This window comes from Belonocnema kinseyi, chromosome 1 (assembly GCF_010883055.1).
Source record: "Belonocnema kinseyi isolate 2016_QV_RU_SX_M_011 chromosome 1, B_treatae_v1, whole genome shotgun sequence".
Classification (NCBI taxonomy): Eukaryota; Metazoa; Arthropoda; class Insecta; order Hymenoptera; family Cynipidae; genus Belonocnema; species Belonocnema kinseyi.
In genome coordinates, this window is record NC_046657.1 from 95,476,174 (window position 1) to 95,499,503 (window position 23,330).

Genomic DNA, 23,330 nt, shown 5'->3' on the forward strand with positions numbered 1-23,330 from the left:
CCCCCTTTCTCTCTCTGGTGTTTTCCTTTTAATTCTAACTCTCTTGTTCTCCTGGTCCCTTTCTACCTCATCTCCCCCAGCCACTCTTTTCCTTTTTTCCTCCTCTTCACAGCTAGTCGCGCTTGCCTTTTTTTGCCATTCGTCCAGACTTCTGTTCGAACCCGCGTTGCCTAGCTTCTTAAGGTCGACCCCAACCGGGTCGACTTCTCGGCACTTTCGTCACCGCTGCTGTCACTGCGATCAACGTCACCCATCCCCCCATTTTCAATGCTTTCAGCAACGTCAGCTGTTGCAGCTAGTACGGTTTTCTGCTCTGTGCGATCGTCCAGTAACTCTTGCCCTCTGGCGCCAGTTTGTGGACTTCGCGTCGTCGGCATCCTACCTTACCCAAAGCTCCGTGACGTTTCCCGCCTTTATTTCCTACCTCTTGCCCCCCTGACCAAGCAACTATTTTTCACTCCTAACCTCAAAAACTTCACACGCTCCAAATTTTCACTTCAAACCACTCACTTTCACACTTCACACCTTTGCCTTCACTCACCTTTCTTCCTTTACACTCAATCTCGTCCTTTCTAAAAATTATAAAACTGTCCAATAAGCAATTTGTAGATATTTCTTGATTGCACAATTTTTTTCGAATCAAAATGGAAATTTTCCTAATTTATGATAATCTTGTAGGGCATTCAAAAAGCAACATTTTTCTTCTTTTGACTTTTTTACATATCGTGAATTATTCGGCTTAAAATTTGTATTATTGTTTATTTTTTTGAATTGTGTAAGTACTATAGGAACAGAGCAATTTTTTTTTTAAAAAGGTGATCAGGACAAATTGTTTGACTGTTTGAGTAGTACGAAACACCGTACACATATTTTTTAAATCTTGAAAAAAGTGGTTGTAAAGACCTATTTTTCGGATTCAGGAGATATCAAAACGTGAACATTTGGCCAAAAAAAGAGAGAGAGCAGAGAAATGAACTATATTGTTAAAAATTCATCCTTTTTGTTGGATAAAATTTGTCTTTTTGGATTGAAAATTCAATTTTTTCGTAGAAACTTATTTTTTTGTTACAAAAATTCAATTTTGAATGTTACTCTGAGTTAATTGGAATCTTTTTTGGATGAAAGCTCAACTTTTTTGTAATAAAAAATTCTTCTGCTTTAAGATGAATTTCATATTTTTTGAGAAAAATGCAACTATTTGCTACAGAATTCAACAATTTTGTTAAAAAGTTATCCTTTTTGGTTAAAAATTCGTCGTTTTGGATTGAAAATTCAATTTTTTTGGTAGAAAATTATTTCGTGTTAAAAAATACATACTTTGATCATGAAAACTCGACTCACATCTTTTTCAACAAAAAATTCAACTATTTTTTGAAAATTTATCTTTTTGATTCAAAACTTCATCTGCTATAGAAGAAATTTCATTTTTTTGTATGAAAATGCAACTTATTGGTTAAAAATCGTTCTGCTTTGCTTGATAATTCAACTAATTTCTTTACAACATTTGGTTTAATAGCTTTGTTAAAAAATCACTTTTTTTGATAAAGATTTATATTTTAAGTTGAAAAGTTATCTCGTTGGTTAAAAGTTTAATTATCTTGTTATAAATTAATCTTTTTTAATTGAAAAATCAACTACTTGGGTCAAAGTTAAACTACATTGTGAAATTTTGTATTGAAGGCTTATGTCTGGTTGAAAATTTAACTGTTTAGTGGAAAATATTTCGTTTTTTTTGTTTAGAATTCATTTTTTAAGAAAAAATGGAACTTTTCAATTTTTTACGATTGATATTTTTTTTTGTTAAAAATTCGCGTTTTTTTGTAAAAATATTATTTTTTAGTTTGATATTTCCTTTTTTCGCGTAAAAATGCATCAGTTTCGGTAAAACTAATTTTTTGTTGAACAGTCATATTTTTGGTTTGAAAATTGAATTTTTATAAAGAAAATTTGTCTTTTGGTTTGAAGGGTCAATAATTTAGATAAACTTTTATTTATTTTTTTAGTAAAAAATCTTTAATTGTTGGAAATTCGTCTTTTTGGTTTTAAAATTCTTTTGTTTTGTTGTATAATTTTCATTCATTTTTTAATCAAATATAAACTATGACACTTTTTCATTGGTAATTTGTTATTTTAGGTTGAATATTTAACTATTATGTTAAACAATCAATTATTTTGTTGAAAATTCTAGTTTTTTGATAAAGAGTTATCTTTTGAAGTAGAAAAACCTTTTATTTGTTTGAAATAAATTAATACATTTGAAAATTTTAAATTTGTGTATACTAGAAAATAATTTATATTCAACTGCTGATATAACCTAAACAATAAAAATATTGTTAAAAATCATAAATTCTCTTAAATTCTTTTAAATTCTCCTTAATTCTGTCATATTCTCGGTTATATAACCTGAACTTAAATTCTCGGGAATTTAAGAACTCTAAATGCATGGAACAAAACTGTATTTCTATAATATCTTCGTAATGAATAGTAATTACTATCATTTTATTATGTCATTAAATAGTTCTTAAAAAATAAAAACTATTTTTCAACTATACTTATATAGAAAAAATAAGTTTTTGCGAGGATATTAGCAAAATAGGGTAAAAATGGACCAAATCCCATGCATTTGGTCCATTGTTTTCCCCTCAGCAATCAACGAAGTGAAGTTAGCTGGCGATTGAAGTGAAAATACCTAATTGTAAGATGTTTTCACATTAGTGTCACTTGCTATAATTAGTATTATTATATTTTTGTTTTAAAACCTACCGTTTCACTGGAATAAGCAGGATAACTGATTCCGTATCGATTGTAGGTAATCACCCTGAATAAGTAAGAAGTAGAAGGCAGTAAATTTTGATAAGAAACAGTGTACTCCGTCAAAGGACCGCTGTTGCTTCTCACGATCGTCTGCCATCTCGTGTCATCTATAACAATTTCAGAAAAAAGAAAGAAATGAGATATAATTTCGAAAGCTAAATAAAAATAAGGTTTACGACACAAAAGCTCTTCAAGTTGCAAATCTGCACTCTTTCTATAATTACCAAAATTCTACAAAATAAATCATTTAAGTAATTCTTACAAATGAATGTAGTTCACCCTTTTTTATGGTTCTCGTTTTCTTAATATCATGGATTATAAGCACAATCATTTTTAATATTAAATATTAGGTTTCCAATATAAGACACAAGTTTTAATGTATTAGATAATTTAAAAAGAGTCAAAAATTTGATTGAAGATGAACGATTGGAAATTGAGACATGCATGAGTAATGAAACTCAGAAACAAAAAGCGGAATAACACATAAAAAACAATCTAGTGTGTAAATCACACTTACAATGCTGCCACTCTTCCGATGCTGAATAGAAGTGCAAAAGAATAAGAAGATTAGTCAGATTATAAAATAACCAAGAATTCGGAAAGAAAACTCATTAAAGAATATTTCAAATTTGAAAAGCTTTCGAAATTATGGAAGTTCCACTCCTTTAATTCAAAAACATCCTTGAAATTAAGTCCATTAAACATCATACCATTTTCAAGTACTACTACTTTAAATTATGAACAACAAAAAAAAATAATTCAGTAAATTTGACAGATCAATCATGTCTACGAGTTCTAAGATTTGATAAAAGTGAATTTTGAAAAAAAAAATGGAAATTCACAGGTGCCTAAAAATTCGAAAAAATCAAAAGATAAAAAAATGCATGGATATAGAAGAGTTCGAAAATTCGAAACGTACGCAAATTTTTATAAATGTAAAAATCTAAGGTATCATTTCAAAATCACAAAGATTGCACATAAATGGGAGTTTCAATATTACAATAATTAACGGGATTTCCCGGAATTTTAATGTATTTTAGGATTTTCCAGAATTTCCATAGTAATATAGGATTAAGAAAAACTTCAAAAAAGCTGAGAAAATTTAAAATTTTCAAAGACTTGGAGAAAACTAAAAGATTTGAAAATATTTTGAAGATCTGACATTAATTTAATGGTTTCTCATCATATTTTGATTTAAATTCAAAATAATCAACAAGACTTACATGGATTTTATTTAAAATGTCAACAAAATTTTTGAAATTCTAATGAAATGTATAGGATTCTTGAGATTTTATGGCATTTTCAGGATTTCTAAAGATGCTATGAGAATTAAATTAATATGCACTTCATTATAATACATGTTTCTTATTTTAGTTCATGAGATTTCAAAGTTTTAGAAGAATTTGAGAGAATTTGATATATCCATAGAATTTCACTAAACTGGCGAGGAAAATAAAACGAAAGATATCACGTCAGAACCATGTAAGTGCCAAGAAAAAAGGTCAGATGTCAAAAAAAACCCCTTTCAAAACTCGAATTATTTAAAAAAGAAAAAAATGAGAAAGCACTTTTTAGAGTAGAAAAAATGTAAAAAAAAGTGAATGACCGAGAAAATGCTCATCAAAATTTGCACGCGCTCATAACCATGAAAAAACTTTATTTTAAAATTTCATTTTTTGCATACTAATTAAAATAAAATATATACGTGAAACACCAGAAACATGTGAAGAGAAAAATAGAAGGTTCAAAAATAAAAAATTACTTTGATAAAAACGCTAATATAAAATAAAATTGGATTTTGCATTACCATTTTTTCATATTTTCAAAACATTCAAATACATTATTTTGTCCTAGAATCACAAAAAGAAAACTAATTGTATCAAAATTAATATATATTTTTAAAAAACTACTTTTAAATTGTTTGAACAGTTTTTGGTTAAATAATTTGTTTTTAAATGCGATGCGGAGGAAAAAAGTACCAATCCATTCTGCACTTTTCATGGATCTAATTGGTGACGTAATATAAATAAACAATCAAATGGTATAAAATTTTTATTCATACTATATAACGAATTAGTTGGTGCAAAAAATGTTCCAAACCATAGATTGTACGTAATTTTTTCGTAGAATAAATGGTGCTTTTAGTTTGTCTGCATTTCGCATATTCAAGCAAAATGGTTTTAACGATATAAAAATAAAATTAGGTTTAAGAGAATTTTGAAGTAAATAAAACGTATTTTGAAACAAGTGGATCTTACATACATGGTTATGCCGTGAAACCCTACAAATGGAATTTTCAAGTGAATTCGTAGGATTTGAAAAGTTAATTAAATAATTTTGGAAGAGTTCCAAATGTCTAGAAGGAATTAAAAACGTATTTTATAAGTTTTAAAAATATTTAAGGAATGTCAGAGGATTTCAAAATTTAATTCAATCACATAGGATTTGTTAAAATTTGAATTCAAAGAAGTTCTTTGAGGTTTTCAGTTTTTCACTGTAATTTTTCGTATTACATAGTAATCTTTTATAAAAACTCACAGGATTTCATGGATTTTCATGAAGTTTTTCATCACTATTTTAACATCTTGAAATATTGCGAACTTTCTCTATAATTCTTTCAAATATTAAATTTAATGGTATTTTGTAGAAGTTCTAGAGATTTAATTTAAATTCGCCGAACTTCACGAGATTTAAAAAAATCCGTTCAAATTCCGGAATGTATCCAAAATAAATTTATAATTATCAGAAGCGTGAAATACGTATTCTTAAAACTGAATAGCGCTCAACATTTGTAGATACTTGAGAGAGTTTCCGAAATAAAAAAAATACCTGCATGTTTTCGCATTTGAATTCTGTCTTTAAATTAAAGTTGCCTCTAATTTAATACCTTCCAAAAATTCCAAACTTGATAGTGACCCAACATTTTGAAATATCTATAGAAATACACTTATAATTTACCTTTTCGTCTGGTTTCGATGTAGTAACCCAAAATCGGACCCTTTCCAGAAGCTCCATTCGTCCACCGCAGATCGACACTTGAAACTGTTTTCTGGACCGCAAGATCGCTTGGAACCATCGGAGATCCTTCCTGAGGTCCAGTAGTTACATTTCCGGAAATTGGAGGCCCAAAATCAATCGTCTGGGCTCTCACTGCAAAAGTATAAGTCACTTCTTCCTCCAAAGGTTGAACCAGCAAACTCGTTTCTGTTACTTTTTGCTTCACCTGTTTGCTAAAACCTACAAAAAAAATCATAAATTTAATTACAAAAGATCCACTTCTTCAAAAACAAGAATCTCATTCAGATCTTGTATAAGCAGATATAACAAAAATCTGTACAATAGATAGTAAAAATAATATTTACGATCGTTTTGTTCGGCTGTTTCATAAGTGACAACGTAGCCAATTATATCGCCGTTTCGCGATTTAGGTGGATCCCAGGAAACCCTGAGACTCGTCATTGTGATTTCGGTGAACTGCAGATTATGGCAAGGTCCTGGAATATCTTGTTTGGTTCTGACAGTAATCGCAGGAGTTCTTGGTCCATCACCCGCGGGATTAAAAGCGAGGACTTGGATTCGATACTGGGTGTATTTATCGAGAAAAACTAGGCTGTGAGTTAAATAGGACGCAGGAACGACTTCTATTTCCTCTTCTTGTTTGCCTTCAAGGTGTTGTGGCGAATCAGTGACGAGATAGAAAATCTGCAAATAAATTTCATTCAAGAATTAATTTGAATAAATGCTTTGTAAGAGAAAGCGAATTTTAAAACAATCCAAATGCACTATTTTGTATAATTGTTGAATATTTTTTGTGCGGGTAAAATAGAGAAAAGACTGTGAAGCCCGAAACTCTCAGTTTTCACTTACTTTGTATCCCAACAAATCTCCATTTTGCATATTGGCCTGAGGTGCTTTCCACTGCAAAAGAACTTCCGTTGATGAAATCGATTCAGCTTTTAAATACTGAGGTTCTCCTGTAGGAACGGCTTCACCGACGTAAACAGTAACCGGGGGACTCGGAGGACCTTCACCCTCAGAATTAAAGGGCACAACGATGATCTCATAATTTTTATCCTCTGTCAAGTCACTAAGTACCATTTTAGTTTTCTGAAAAATCAATTAAAATTGCTATTATATTAAATAGATGTGCATTCTTTTATCTAAAATATTTCAAACAAAATAATGTACACAAATTTATTCAAAAATGAAATGTAAATATCTTAAAATTTAATAAAATTACTGACCTTGATACCCATGACCTCCTCTTTGGGAGTAGCCTGAAGTGCAGTCGGGAAATCAGAAACTGGTTGATAAATAACTCTGTAGCCTCCAGTTTCGTGATCTCCACTCCAGTAAACTTCTTCGATCATGTTCCAGTAAACCTCGACACTTGTTGTTGTTATTGGTACCACTTTTAATCCGGTGACGCCTTTCGAAGGAGCTGTTGATAAGAAAAATTATTTAAAGATTTAATTACTCTAGTGCTTTTTACTTGGTCCCTAGACAAGTTTAGTATTTAATACTTTCTGTTTTTGTATTTTATTATTAATTCACTTAAATTATGTTGAATGCGCTTTCAATTTCCATTCAAAGATTTGGATTAATTGAATTCCTAGAATTCTCTATATTTTCTGATGTCCTTGAATTCCGTAAATTTGATGAATAACCTAATTTTCTTGGATTCCCTAAATTCCTTGAATTCCCTAATGACCTTGAATTCTGAATATTTCTTAATTTCCTGAACTCCAAAAATTTTGCTAATTCTCTGAATTAATTTAAATCTGCTGCATTTATGTGAATTCAATGTATTATTTATAATTCTATAAATTCAAGAAATGCCAAAAACTTCAAGATAATGCCAGGAATTTGGAGGTATTCGCCTATGAAACGAGAATCGACTGAAATATAAGAAACTCAGTCGCTAAATGTCGTTCGGATGGTTCCGATAAAAAAATTCTCACAGCGCGGGCGGCTCGCTTCGCTCGCAAGTTTGAGCGCGCCTAAGGCGTGTGAATGTTAGTTCTCGCGCTTCGCGCTCAGTCTTTGTATTCCCCCACATTTTTATGCAGGTCTTTTAAAATTAAAGGTAAAAGCATCGATAACTCTAATTTGTTGACTGTAAATTCTCTTTTGTTAAACCTCCTTCGGCTTTACCGAATATATTTTCAACATTACCTCGTGCTTCGCACTCGATTTTATCAAAGAGGTAACCTTTTCTGCACATTTTTATTCTCAGCTACTATGAAAAATCTATCATTTCAATAAATTTATATTATTACGATGCATAATATGTATTGGTATTGAAACGTATTTATTTCCATTATCTTGTTTAAAACATTCTGTAAAGTGTGCATCATATAAAAAAAATTGTTATCAAACATTTTATTGCAACTTCTGTCGTTTTTGCATCAATTTTTTATTCTATTTTTTTTCAATGTAATTTTTTAAGATTAAAACAACAACAAAAATACGTATACTAGCGTAAACTGGATGGAAGAAAATTTGTAGATATAATTTAGGCGAAAAATGTTATTAGCTAAAGTGTTACTGTACCTTGCATGGTTTTACCAAATATTTGATTTTTTATTGTCAACGTTCTTTTTCACGATTTAAACAAAAACTGCAAATTCTATCAAAAAATTATTCATAACAAATTTGTAGAGGTTTTTGGCGTAAGCAAATTTTGCATCTTTCAATTTTTCGTAGCTTCTGTCGCTTGTTTAAAAATTTAATTTTTCTATTGTTAATGCTGTTTTTTAGGAATAAAACAAAAACTACGCGTCCTATCAAAAAGTCAATAATAGCAAATTTGCAGATATTTTTTGAGAGCACTATTTTTATCCAATCATATTTTGTCGCCTCTTGCATAGTTTGACCGCAAAATGAAATTTTTTATTAATTTTTGTGCCATACAAATGTCAATTTTCAATTTTTCGAATAATTCAAAAAATTGTTATGATAATCTTGTAGGGCTTTCAAAAATAAATGTTTTCTTTTCTTGACTTTTTTCATATCGTGTGTTATTTAGCTTAAAATTTTAATTTTTTTGTTTTTAATTTGCTAAGTGCTATTGGGAATGGTAAAACTGCGATACGCTACCTCGTGAAAAAATCTGAACTAGGAGGAATAGGTACGATTTTAAAGATACATTTTAACCTGCAAATAAAAATGTTTAAAGTATTTTTGTTGTAGAGTTTAAAGTATTTATTGGATTCTAAGACTAAGTCTTTATCTGAAACAAAGGAAATTGAGAATCTTATGAGACCGGGAAATGACAGTGAATTTATTTTTTGACCGGGAATTTTACAAATTTATACACAAAAATTTGTTCAACTGTGATTTCCATCGTTTTTTAATCAATGAATTAAATGGCTATCTTTTTCAATTATAATATCATTCAGTTTAGAATGCGTATTTCCAAATTCGTCCATTTTAACAAACTTTTAATTTTAGATTTTATTCGTTAAGTGTACATTTTATTTTAAAGAATTTTAAAATGCAGTTTTAAAGACTTAAGGCAATAAAAATTAGAACCATTTAAAAACCGAAAATTTTAGATAAAAAAAAAACATTTTTAGCTGATCAATTGTGAATATAAATAATTAATGATTTTTAAAATTGACTTGTTCTTTAAAATTTTTAAAGTGAATAATAATTAATTTTACAAGACGATTCGAAATTAGTTCATAATTTTTAAATTTCGAGTTTCTAAGATTAAAAATTATGTAAACTATTTCAATTGGAAAGTCTTTTCAATTTTAAAATAAACTTAAAATAGTATATTCATAATTAAAAGATTTTATTATGTTCCACATATTATTTAGTTCTAAAATATTCCATTTTTAAACCATTCAATTTGAATTTTTTTAAATAAGAAAAATTAGAATTACTTAATATTTAGAAATATCTGACTTTTTTTATTTAAAATCAGTAATTATAGTAAAATATTAAAAAATAAATTTTAAAAGTTAGACTTTAATTGTTCCATTTAAAGAAAATTTAATTTGTAAGTCAAATTGCTGAACTTCGATGTATAAATAACAATTGAACACGTATTATTCTATAAAAAATTCAAGGAAGTTGAAAAAATATTTAGAAGTTTTGCAAAGATTTCAATTCAATTTAAAATTTGAAATTATTGAAAATAATTTAAACAAAGTGTCTACGTGTACTGACAAAATCCGGCTATTAGTAACTAAATTTCGGTGGAAATAGCCCACAGCCTAATTTAAAACAAAATATAGATTTCGGCATATTTCGTACAAAAAAATAAAAAGATTTTTAAGAGTTTTAAGTGGATTCAGAAGAATAAAAACATTTCCTATTTTATTTTGAAAATATAATTTTAAGTGATTATTCAGAAAGATTAAAAAAGAATTACAGAATTATCAAACATGAAATTTGGAAGCGTTTTAAGGATTTTTAACCATTTATAATATAAATAATTCAACTTTTAATTTAAGAAGTATTCAGTTCATAAAAAAATGTAATCGTTCAATTTTTAACGTTTCTAGCTTAGAACTTCGTTAAATTATATAATTGAAATTTTTTTTAATTCATTGATTGATTCTTCAATTTAGACTTTAGAGCATTAAAAATGATAACGTGGGTTTATATTTTTAGAAAAAAATCTGAATCTTTGAACTCTACAATTTATTAAATTTTTTATTTTACTGATTAACTGCATTTAATTAAGAATTGTTCAGTTTGAAAGTGTCAGTAGCTTCCACATTATACATGTAGATTATTGAGCTTTTGAATCAGATTTGAATACAAAATTATTGAATTAAAACACGTTTAAACTTCAATTTTAAAAGTTTGAAATTTAAGAGTTCCACTCTGAGTGTTTTTATTTACAGCTCAGTTTTTATTAATTCAAATGGAAAAATTGTTAGCTTTAGAGTTCGATTTTTTTAATTTCATTGACCATCAAAAATGTTTGCGAACCGGGAAAAAACCGGGAATTTTTTTCTTTGATTAAAACGACCACCCTAAATCGTCTATTAATCATATACTTCTCATAATCTGGATAAAATTGGTCGCTACATGCATTAATTAAAGTCTATTTAAACTTAAATTCATTGAAACTTACATGAAATAGTAAAATATATATTTTTAAAAATCGATTTGAGAAAAATTTGGTTTTTCACTGTATAGGATGGAAATTCTATCTATAACTATTTGTTTTTTTATGAACATTTGTTTTTAGTATTCATTGTTTTATACTTCACAAAACTGTCGCAAAAACACTTTTATGCAAAAATTAATTTATATCTTTAAGATTGTACCTACTCTATCTAGTTCGAGTTTTTGGTACTAGGTAGCAAAATGGTAGACCACCATTCCCAATAGCTCTGGTAATTTTTTTAATTAAAAAAGTCACAAGAAAAAAAGTTCACCTTTTCAAGTACTAAGAATAACCGTACAGAGAGATTTTGAATCTTAAAAAAACGGTCTTAAAAATTTTCAAAATGCGCTCACTTCTTGAATTTTTATCCAAACTGTCTGGCTAACGAACTTGAACTCCAATTCTCGACACTAAAAGAGTGTGCCAAAGGCCAGTCTAATAGATTACTTTTTTCAAAAGAGATCGTGCTCACAGACAGAGAGCCATATATACATACACATTCGTAAAAACCTGTTTTTCGTATTCAGAGGGTTTCAGGGGTTCAGAGGGTTTTACACAAATCTAATACCTTTTCTGATGAGAATGTAAAAAAAATCCTACATAATTTTCCCTAATTTGTGGTGGCTGTATGATGACTACTTGAAATGATTAAATTTATGAGATCGATTACAAATTCCACAAACCAATAGACCACAAGTCAAGTGAATCGGCATTCTTAAATTCAGCGGTTCAAATATTATCCATTAAATCGAATATTTTTTCCTGGACATGGGATTTAGAAGAATTCGAAAGGAATTCGAGTGAATTAAAAATAATATAACAAACCAAAGAGTGTATAAAATATAAACGAGGGGTCAAATAAAAAATAGAATGCTTTTTTAAAGAATTTAAAGGACCACCAGGACGTTTTAAGCGTAAACACTCGAGAGAAATTCTCTTAACATGGAGGTGTCGACATTATCTTGAATTCAGCTATATATCAAAATTCGAAATTAATCCTTCAGTTTCTAACAATGACTAGAACGAGAAGCTAAACCTTTTTTTAAATGATATTAAAAGATGAAAAATAAAATCAATAGAAAGCGTCCGAATCGAAAATGTGTATTATGTACATACCAGTTGGCAAAGTTTGAACCTGACTCGACTCCGTACTCCAAGAAGAAGGTCCAATGTCGTTTGTAGCTTGAATTCTGAACTGATAATAAGTGTAGGGCTTCAAACTGTTGGCCGTGTAAGAAGTCAGGGAGGGATTCACTCTTTCCGGTATTGTTTGAAACGGTCCAGAGTTCTCAGACTGCTGAATGGTGTAGTATCTAAAAATTAAAATATGTTTTTATTTGAAATAATATCGAATTGAAAAGAGTCTCAAAATGAGGACGGTCCCAAAACTCTTCAAACTTGGAATATTTTTTTTAATATCCATATTTATTCTATTTAATTTACCTAAGAGGAGCGAAACCATCACGACCAGGAATCCAGTTAAACGTAATCTGTCGACTTTGAACTTGTGATCTGCTGACTTGTGGCATCGAAGGTGGCTGAGGACGTTCCCTATTATTAGTCGTGAGAACCAAAGCATAAGCTGTTTTTCCCCAACCTAATCTCGTTTGCGCCGTCACCGAAAACATGTAGTATTTCTCTGCTTCTAGTCCCGTCGCCCTGGAAGTCAAAAACTCAAATTAATAACGAAAAAGAGAAACAGATTTTCTGTCGCACATAATACCTTTGACAAGCCTTATATATCTTTTGCAATTGAATAAATATATTATTCTATCAGTCTAATTACCTGAAGGTTCGCTCAGATGCTGGGAATTCTTTGGCAAAATGTTTCTCCTGAGTATTGTTCAAATGAAACATGACCTTGTAAGCGAGAATCTCTCCGTTTGGATCGTCAGGCGTGTCCCAAATTATTCTCGCAGTCGAAAAAGAAACGTCTGGGAAAGAGACATTGGATGGCGGTCCCGGAACTAAAAAAAGTAAAATAGAAATGGAAATGAAAAAAAAAGAAGGAAAACAGAATACTTGGGCTCATTATTTTCCAAGCCAGATCATAAAATGTCTAGTCCGAGGGAATGATTTTCCGACATTTATAGATTTTCTCCATGTTTTTCTCCAACATTCAAAACTCAAATAATTTTGTTTCAAGTAATCAAAACTCAACTGTAAATTTTTTCAAAGTGGAATTCTTTTGAATTCAAAGCATTAAATATCAAAGTCGTTATAATCGAACAATTGTCATTTTTAAGCATTCAAACTTTAAAAAATTCTTTTATGTTGCACATTTACAAACTTTAAACATTAAAAATTACATAACACTTTATTCGAAGTACTGAAAATTCTATAAGATTCATTAAATTAGCAACCTATTCTGATATCTGAAATTGAAAATCTACAATCAAGCATACAAAACTGTAAAATTTTTAATTTTATATTCTGTTAGAGATTTTTTTGGTACATTTTGACGTATCTTCCGTCATTTGAAAAAAATTCCTTGTAAAAGGATAACTTAATTCGATTGGGAAAGAAAAACTTAATATACCAATTAGATTAAAAGTTATAAAACTTTAAATAAATTTGTATTTAACTTCACAATTTTTTATCGCAGATTTTTTTCTCAAATCAGAAACAACATTTCTACTAAAAAACATAATTTTGTCGGAAATTAATTCTGCGACTTGAAGTTTGGTAATTGTTCAACATTAAACGTTTAAATTGAACATTGTCTATAACTTTAAATATAAAAATCCAATCACAATTGATTCAATTTTGAACGTTTCAATTTTAAACTTATAGTTGTACAACTATCAAGGTTTTCGATTTGATATTCCTAGTTTATTTGTAAACTCTCTAATTTAAAATTGCTCATTCTTTGCGAATTTATATTTACAAATTGATAAATTGTCTGTGAACATTTTAATGTTGAATTGTCTGATTAAAAACTTTTTAAAGTCAAAATTGTTTTACTTTGAACACTTTTAATTTACTTGAAAATGATTAAAATATTAAAAACTGTATTTTTTATTCTATTTTATTTGAAAGTGAACTATTAAAAATTAAGACTTTAAAATTTCAAAAAATGATTATAGCTGTAAGTTTTTAAAAGTAAACATTTTCAGGTTGCATTGCAAAAAGAATCGTTTTCAATTTTGAAAATATTATATGACAAAAGAAATTCAAAGTGAAATAATTACAATTGGAAACCTTCGAAATTGATCAATTTAAATCTGTTTAGATTAGTCTATAGTTGTATCTTATACTTTTCAAAATTCAAACACTTCCATGTCAAGTACAAAATTAATGATGCGAAATAAAACAATTAAAATTGTATCATTTATCATTAGAAATTCAGAATTCTTACATTGTAACTATCCAGAAGTAAAAAAATTGTTTAAATGAGGCTTCGTTTTTCAAATATTATATTTTGAACTAATTTAATTTAAAACATTATTGGGAATGGTTAAACTGCGATACGCCACCTGTTGACAAAAATCCGAACTATAAAGAATAGGTACGATTTTAAAGTTGTACATTAATTTTTGTATGAAAGTATTTTACCGATTTTTGTTGCGGAGTTTGAAGTATTTGTCGAATACTAAAAGTAATTCGAAATCAGTTCGCAATTTTAGAATTTCCAGTTTCTAACGTTAAAAATGATGAAAACTATTTAAATTGGAAAGTCTTAGTAGTTCAAGAAAGGTAAACGCCCGATTACAAATTTATAAACTATTTCCAATTTTAAAATAACTTCTAAATAATATATTCATAAAAAAGGCTTTTATTAAATTTCATATATTATTTCATTCTAAAATATTCCATTTTAAACCATTCAATTTGACATTTTTTAATTAAGAAAAATAAGAATTACTTAATATTTATAAATATTTGCCTGTTCATTAAAAATATGTAATTATAGTGAAATATCAAAAACTAAATTTTGAGCGTTACATTTTAATTGTTCGATAAAAAAAATTAATTTGTAAATAAAATTGTTGAACTTCGATGTACAAATAACAATTGAACACATATTATTCTTGAAGAAATTCAAGGAAGTTGAAGAAATATTTAGAAGTTATGGAAAAATTCAAATTCAATTAAAAATTTGATTTTGGCACATTTTGTACAAAAAATTTAAAAGATTTTAATGAATTTGGAATGGCTTCAGAAGATAAAAAACATTTCCTATGAAAATTAATAATGATTTTTATTTTGAAAAGATAATTTTATGTGATTATTCACAAAGATTTAGAAAGATTTACAAAATTATTAAAAATTAATGTGGAAGATTCTAAGGAAATTTGTTTAATCTGGCAGAATTTAAAAAGAACTTTCGAAAAAATTGGATTCATTTTAATGGATGTTTAAAAGTTCTGAAATAATTGCAAAAATAATTTAAAAATTGAAGAAAAAAATGTAAACAACATACAGATGTTTCAAGATTTTCAAATAGAATTTGGAAGCACTTTAAGGATTTTTTAACCATTTAAAATATAAATAATTTAAGTTTTAATTTAAGAAGTGTTCAGTTTATAAAAAAAATGTAATCGGTCCATTTTTTATGTTTCTGGCTTAAAATTGTTTGAAATTATATAATTTTGAAAATTTTATAATTCATTGATTGGTTCTTCAATTTAGACTTTTGAGAATTCAAACTGATCACGTGGAATTATATATTCAGAGCTGAATCTGAATCTTTGAACTCTACAATTTATAAAAGTTAAAATATTTATTTTGCAATTTAACTGCATTTAATTCAAAATTGTTCAATTTAAAAGTGTTAGTAGCTTTCATTTTATATGTGTAAATTATTTTAAAAGTTTGAAATTCAAGAGTTCCACTTTGAGTGCTTTCATTTGCAGTTCAGTTTTTATTAAGTCAAATGGAAAAATTGTTAGCTTTAAAGTTCGATTTTTTAAATTTCATTGACCGTGAAAAATGTTTGCGAACCGAAAAATGACCGGGAATTTTTTTCTGGGATTAAAACGGCCACCCTAAATCGTCTATTATTCGTATTCTTCGCATAACCTAGATAAAATTTGTCACTACATACATTATTTCAAGTTTATTTAAACATAAATTCATTGGAAATTACATGAAATAGTAAAATAATTATGTTTTTTTAAAACCTATTTGACAAAAATGTGTTTTTTCATTGTATAACATGGAAATTCTATCTAAAACTATTTGTTTTTTCATAAATATTTGTTTTTAGTATTCAATCATTGTTTTATACTTCACAAAACTATCGTAAAAACACTTTTATGCAAAAATTATTGTAAAACTTTAAAATTGTACCTACTCTTTCTAGTTCCAGTTTTGGGCACCAGATGGCGAAATAGTAGACCACCATTCCCAATAGTATTGAATATTTCAATTGGAAATACTTCAATTTTGAACTTGTTTAAAATTATCCAATTTAAAATTTTTAACTACGAAATACTCTACTTATGAATTATTAAATGTTAAATAATCGATCTGGGACGTTTTTAGTCATAATTGTTAAATTCCAAACACTTTGAATTTCATATACTCCAAGCATTGAAAACAAACTGTGACTCTTTGTTTAAGTCGATAAAGAGCCATTATAAATTACTTTTTTGTTGCAAAATTAAAACTTCTAAAATAAAAAAATGTTATCCTTCAAAACATGAAGGATTTTTAATGCTGGATTTTAAATTATAAGTGAGAAAAATTTCCACTAAAAAAATATTGAATTGATTCTTACCGTCTTCAAAGGTTTGGACACGAACTGGAGGAACACTTAAAGCTCCATCGCCTAATCTTGTAAAGGCCAGAACCTGGATATGATACTGCACATACTTTCTAAGTTCCGTCAAGGTCGTTGTGAAGGTACTGTTACTCGGAATATTTTTGTACTGGAACGGCGATCTGCTATTGGCTCCATAGTAAACCTTGAAACCCTCGATCTGTCCGTTTTGATGTTCGATCGGAACGTCTCCCCATTTCACAACAATTGTAGTTGAGGATGTGGCGTTTGCCTCCACATTAATCGGCCCGAGGGAAGGAACTGGAAATAAATGTTATCGTTTTATTATTGTCAATTCTAGGAATTTCGAATCTGATCAGATTTAAAAAAATTAGGGGAATTTGAATGGCTGATAATTTGGAAAGAATATATGATACTTATACTAATTCTTACCTGACTCTCGAGTTCTTTCGACAGCTTTTGGACTGGAAGAAGAAGATCCGACATCATTAAAGGCCTGCATCACGACTTCATACAGAGCAAATTCTTCCATATTTTCAAGAACGTAGGAATTAGCAGTGTGATCTTCGATGCTGATGCTTTTCGATTTGTTTGTCCTTAATTCTGTATAGGTGACGTTGTATCCTCTCGGATTTCCATACCATTCGACCTGCTGCAATGGCTGAACAAAAGCAGTAAAATTAGTATTTGATGCTTTGAAATATTTATGAATTCGGAAATCTTTTGAAATTTGGTGACATCTTTCTTAAATTTTTTGAAATCTTTAAAATTTGTGCGATATCTTTCAAAAATAGAGTTAAGAAGAGTTGACCGTCTAATCTAAAAAAAAATCCACGTTATTTCTTGGTTTGTAAAAAAGCTTTTCGGCAATATAAATTCTTATTTCCAATTCGAAAGTTCAATAATTAGGGTGTCCAGCGATTCTTAGAAACAAAATTCAAAGTCTTTTCCAGGTTTTCAAGGTCAAAAAATAAAATTTTTCTAGGTTATCTTTTTTTTACATAAAATATTTAAATAACCATTTGTTATACATGTAAAAATATGAGCCATTTCATTTTTTATTGCCAACAATTTTTAAAGAAAGCTGAATCATAAATAACATCGTTGGGAATATTTTTAAAGTAATTGAAACCCTTGAAATCTTTGAAATCTTTAATAATTAAATGACTATTAAATTAATTTTATTTATTACAAATTTTATTATTATTTTTGTATAAAATTCATTTCAACTAATTTCATTTAAATTTAAAAATAATGTTCTAAATTTATATAATTTTAAATTATTATTTATATTTAATTTTAATTTAAAAAAATATTCTTAAGATATTTATTAATTTATTAGAAATTGATTTGTATTTAAGAAATCTTTCTTTAATATTTGTGAAATTTCTTGTGTTCCTGTGAAATCATTGACATCTTTTGTAATCTCCTCAAGTTTGCTGAAACCTTTTGAAATCGTTTAAAATCTTTGAAATTTTTGAAACCTGGTGTTCTATACCTTTGTTGAGAGTTCTTGAAATTCTTGAAATCTTTGGTGATCACTATGAACTCTTTTGAATACTTGCGATATATTTTGTATTCATTTGAAATCATAAAAATATTAAAAATATTAAAAATATTTGTGAAGTATTTTGAAATCTTCCAAAACACTTTGTAATCGTTTCGAATCTTTAAAAGATGTTGAAACCTTAGAAATCCATGAAATCTTTAGAAAATTTGGAAATCTTTGTGAAATGTTAAAAATCTTTGAAAACTTGTCTACGCGTCTTTTCAAATAATAGTAATAATAATACTAATAATAAATCTGAATTAAATGTTCGAAATATTTGGGAATTTTTTAAAAAATATTTTGAATCTTCTAAAATTATGTGCAACCTTTTGAAATCGTTTAAATTAATTGAAACGTTTGGAAATCATTAAAAAACCGTATAGTCTAGATTTTTTCAAATCTTTGAAACCCTTTTAATCGTTTAAAAGTTTCAAGATCTCTGTGAAATGCATTTTAATTGTGAAATTTAAATAACATCGAAATTTTCAACTAATAATTTTTATAATTTGTAAGTTAAATAACACAAAAAAATGTATACTGTAACATTTTACATTAGCGGAAAAGAAATAGAAAATTGATAGAATTGATCACAATATTAAATTATTTTCATTGAAGTCCACTCATTACAATCTATAAAATAATTGGTACACTCTACAAAAAGTGCCTTGAAATCTCTTGATTTATTCTGCAATGAACAAGAGATAAATTATATCTTAACAAATACAAAAATTGTTAGTAGCAAGAGCATTTCAATAAAATAACTGCTCTAAACGTAAAAAAAATCAAATTCAATTTTCTCGTAATATTTCAAGTTTGAGTTTAAGCCAAAAAATGTTATACCTATATTTTTATCTCAAAGTATTAGGTTTTAAATGCTTCCAATTCAAATCATGTTTTAAAAAGAAGACTGAAAGGGATTTTAAAAAGCGACCAAAAGTGAAAAAATTATTCTCTGGCAAAGCATTCTAAATTCTACATTTCGATTTTAAAACGTTTCGAAATTAAGAATTACAGTCTTAAGATATTTAAAAATTAACACTATCAAGTCATCTTCAAAATGAAACAATTTTATGATTAGCCTTTAAAATTAAAATGGAGCAAGTTAGACAACTTTTAGAGCGCACTCGTTCAATTTCACTTAACTTCAGATGATAGGATTTTCTACTAAAAGTAAGAATTAAACCAATTCCCGGAAAAAGAAAGATTTACTGTCAATTTCCGTTTCTTTCCCGATTTTCTGTTTACTGAAAATCAATCAACTTACAATCCAGCGAACTCGCAAATCCGTCGCGCTCATTGCTCGAACAGTAACATTTCTTGGAGGATGAGAAGGCGGTGCTTGAATTGTTTGAAATTGTTTCGTCGGTTCCGAAGGTGCCGAAGATCCAACTACATTATTTGCAATCAATCTTAATTTATATTGCATAAATGGAGTCAAACGCTGAACTTTAATCGTGTTTGTATCATAATCAGGATCTGAAATTTCGTCTATCGTGTACCAAGTTGTGTTCCGAGTAGTTTGTGCCTAAGAACATGAATAAAATTTTTTAAATTTTAATCAGTGATTAAATCTTCCTAAAATTTAAAAAACAAACAAAAATGCGGTTTAAATACTTCTGGGCCGTTTAAAGAAAAAACATTACGTATTCTTTGAACGTCCCCTCAATTAAAAAAGAGCAATTTGCTGACCTGGATTGTCCATTTCGTAATCGAAGCATTCCCATTGAAACCAGGCGTGAATTGAAGAACAACAGAAAAGGCATCGATATTCGATAATGCAAGTTTTGTTGGAGGTTCGGGCAAAACGGGTTCAATTCCAGATTGAATAACAGCTATGCTTGATTTTCCAGGTCCTTTTGAAGTCCAGGCAACGATTTCAAATCTGTAGTGCGTTGTAGCCTGACGGAAATGAAAATAGTAATTAGAGAGATGGAGAAATTGTATCTAGAATTAATTATTTATCGACTCTGGTCTATATGGTAAAAATCGATTCACAAAAAAATAAGATAAAGAAGAAATTTACCTGGAGATGTTCAACCTTCACAGAATGAATCTCGGCGGTTAAGTTTTCGACTTTAAGGGATTCGGGCAAATCTTTGATCATGTATTTTAGTTGATAAGCAGTGAGAATTCCATTGATTTCACGGGGCGGATTCCATTTGACGGTTAGAGCCCGATCGCTAATGTTTAGAAACTGGAGGTTCTCGACTTCCCCAGGAACTGAAAATAACCAAATTAAAAATAAAGTTTCTTGAAATTTAAAAGCAAATTAAATTCGGAACAGTTTAGAACTACTCAACCATCTAATTTGTGTCTGATTTCCAAAAATTTTCCCCAATAAACTAACAAATCTAGACCGGAATAACCCTACATTTTAATCGTTTAAAATTGAAAATATTGTAAAAACTCTCTTAAAAGCTGCCTCAGATTACAGATTAATCCTTGCGCATCGACCTGGATGAATAATATAATCTTAGGATAGAATATATTTCGAGGTCTCCAAGCCCAACAATATTTTTAATTTAACATTTTTAAACTGAGATTTTTAAAAATGGAATAATTTTAAATTTAGGGGACGGATTGAAAATAAAATCTTTCTACTATTAAGCGAATTATTCCATATATACGTCTTTAATTAAATTATTTAACCCATATAAAGTATAAAATTGTGCAACTTCAATTTAAATTGATTCAATTCACATTTGTCCAATTTCAAACGCATTTTGTTTTAAAATCCTTAAACTTTAAGCCAATAAATTTTTAACTTCATTTATTTAACGTTACGATACAAAATTATTCAACACTTCTAATTCACAGTTCGTTAATTTTAAATGCATTTTCTAATTATTCAATATTAAAGACTTAAAACTTAAAAATTCACATATTTAAGGCTTCTTTTCAGAATTTTAATGGTTCAATTTTTTAAATATTGAAAGCTTCAAACTGTCAAATTACTCAACTAATTATTAAGGTTTTCAATTTGAAACCATCCAATGTTTAATATTCGAATTTGGTATTATTAAATTTGCCAGGATCTAAATTACGAAAGTTTCAACTATTGATGCTGTCAATTTAAAATTGTAAAATCTATACATTTTGTTAATTAGAAGGGTTCAGATAACAATTATTATTAAAAATGGCCACATTCAAACCTTGAAAATAAAACAATTTTACAATTTGCTTTACTTTCAAATTCAACAATATTATCGTTCAATCTCACATTATTTCCTATGATATTAGGTGAAATTTAAAGTCATTTAATAAGCTTTTCTACTAAAACTAAGAACTAAACAAATTCCTGCTCAAAAAAAGAAATTTAATGTAAAATAGCGATTTTTTCCGATCTCCAAAATTTCGGCCATTTTATGGTGTTCCTAGTTTCAGTTTCAGGAAAATTACGAAAAATAAAAATTAAATTGTAATAAAATAATTAAAGTGTATCATTACAAATTTAGAGATATGAAGAGCCTCAAAAAGTGGGAAAGATTTAAAATGTAGAAACAGCCCAAAATCATTGGTCTACAAACTGGAAGCGCAATTTATTAAAAACCTTTCGAAATTCCAAAGCATTATTCCTTTACAAACTTGGAAATTACAAAAATGTGTGAACTTCTCGACTTTCGAAATTCAATAAATTCTGAAACTGAACCTACCATCTTCACTTGTGCGAACTTCAACAGCAACACTCCTCTCCCCATCTCCCGGATTCGTAAAACACAAGACAGTGATATTATAACTCGTATATTTTTTCAATCCGTTAATCAGAGCGCTTTGCTCCGCCAGCGGATTAAACAAATTCGGCGCGACTGTAATTGACTTGTATTCATTCTCTTCACTGAAATTCCCTCCAATCCAGGCTTGCAATTTGTATCCCTGGTTGATTCCATTTATCTTTTGTGGATTGGGAGGCTTCCAACTTACACTGACTGATGTCGAATTCACCGCCTTCACACGTATATTTGTAGGTGGCGCTTCTGGCACTAAACAGAAGAAAACCAAAATTTAAGAAACTAGTCAGATAAATGCGATAAAGGAATTAAAACATAGCAGTAGAAGAACTAGAAGATAATTTGAGAATATAAAATATAAATGACAAATTATAAAATCGAAACTCACCGCCTTCTTTAGTTTTAATTTTCAAACTCTCGGTGAAAACTCCAACGCCTTTGTCATTATAAGCAGCAATTTGAACGTCATAGTCTTTCCAAGTGATGAGATCTGTGATTAGGAAGTTGCGTTGTTCCTGGTTTGTGATATTCTGAATCATCCAGGGTGTTACATTGTAGCCGTAGAGTTTGTAGCGGAGAACGAAACCCAGAATGTGACCGTTTCTGTGTTCTTCAGCTGGGAGGTTCCACTGCGTTATTATTTCTGAGGAGGATCGAGCTGATCCCACAAAACCTGAAGGCGGTCCCGATGGAGCTAAAAAAGAGAAACGGAATTTATTTTACTTTACTTTTATCATTTGGAAATCTGCAAAAATTTTATAAGTCATCACAACAAATTCAGGATAAATTCACAAGACTTAATTTTTTTTTAATTCCATTGATTCCCTTAAAATTGGAATTCAGTTAGAGAAATGTAAGGTTAACTAGAAGAACTCAAGAAATTCATAAAAATTCAAGGTGAATTAAAAAAAAGTATCAAATTAACGGAAAACAATTTTAAAATATGAAAAAAAAAACTTCATTGAATTCAATATCTTTGAAATGAGCTTAGGAAAATTCAAGGTAATTCAAAAGAATTTGATGAAATTCCTATAAATTCAAGATGAATTCCAAGAAATAATTTTAAATGTCTTTAAATCTTTAAAACTCTACTAATTTTTAACAAAAAAAGTGACTAATGACTCAAAAGCAATTCCAAAGAATTCGAAAAAAAATAAATCGAAAAAATTCCATTGATTTTAGTAAACTTTGAGTGAATATAGAGGAATTGAAGAAAAATGAGAAGATTTCGATAAAGTTCATACAAAATCAAGTTGAATTTAAAAAGTAATCAAATGAATTAAAAACTATTCAAAAATATAAAAAAATCAATTGAATTCAGTCACTTTGAAATAAGTTTAGGAACATTAAAAGGTTATCCAAAAGAATTTAATGAATTAAAAAAAA

The 23,330-nt window shown here is 28.4% G+C and overlaps 1 protein-coding gene across 4 annotated transcripts in view; it reads right to left on the minus strand.

Moving 5' to 3' along the window:
• LOC117181271 (protein sidekick) overlaps window positions 1–23,330 on the minus strand; it is a 96,958-nt gene that overhangs the window by 7,356 nt on the left and 66,272 nt on the right. For 2 of the 4 annotated variants that reach the window (XM_033373854.1, XM_033373976.1), the window contains 16 exons: window positions 22,333–22,638; window positions 21,870–22,196; window positions 20,240–20,436; window positions 19,906–20,115; window positions 19,481–19,741; window positions 17,100–17,328; window positions 16,665–16,967; window positions 12,729–12,909; window positions 12,386–12,601; window positions 12,059–12,255; window positions 7,059–7,255; window positions 6,682–6,921; window positions 6,177–6,516; window positions 5,773–6,051; window positions 3,332–3,352; window positions 2,764–2,921 (listed from right to left, as the gene is read on the minus strand). In XM_033373854.1, coding sequence (XP_033229745.1) covers window positions 2,764–2,921; window positions 3,332–3,352; window positions 5,773–6,051; window positions 6,177–6,516; window positions 6,682–6,921; window positions 7,059–7,255; window positions 12,059–12,255; window positions 12,386–12,601; window positions 12,729–12,909; window positions 16,665–16,967; window positions 17,100–17,328; window positions 19,481–19,741; window positions 19,906–20,115; window positions 20,240–20,436; window positions 21,870–22,196; window positions 22,333–22,638 — 3,662 coding nt within the window. The remainder of the gene's footprint in view (window positions 1–2,763; window positions 2,922–3,331; window positions 3,353–5,772; window positions 6,052–6,176; window positions 6,517–6,681; window positions 6,922–7,058; window positions 7,256–12,058; window positions 12,256–12,385; window positions 12,602–12,728; window positions 12,910–16,664; window positions 16,968–17,099; window positions 17,329–19,480; window positions 19,742–19,905; window positions 20,116–20,239; window positions 20,437–21,869; window positions 22,197–22,332; window positions 22,639–23,330) is intronic. The other 2 variants (XM_033374057.1, XM_033373899.1) reach the window with 1 other exon arrangement.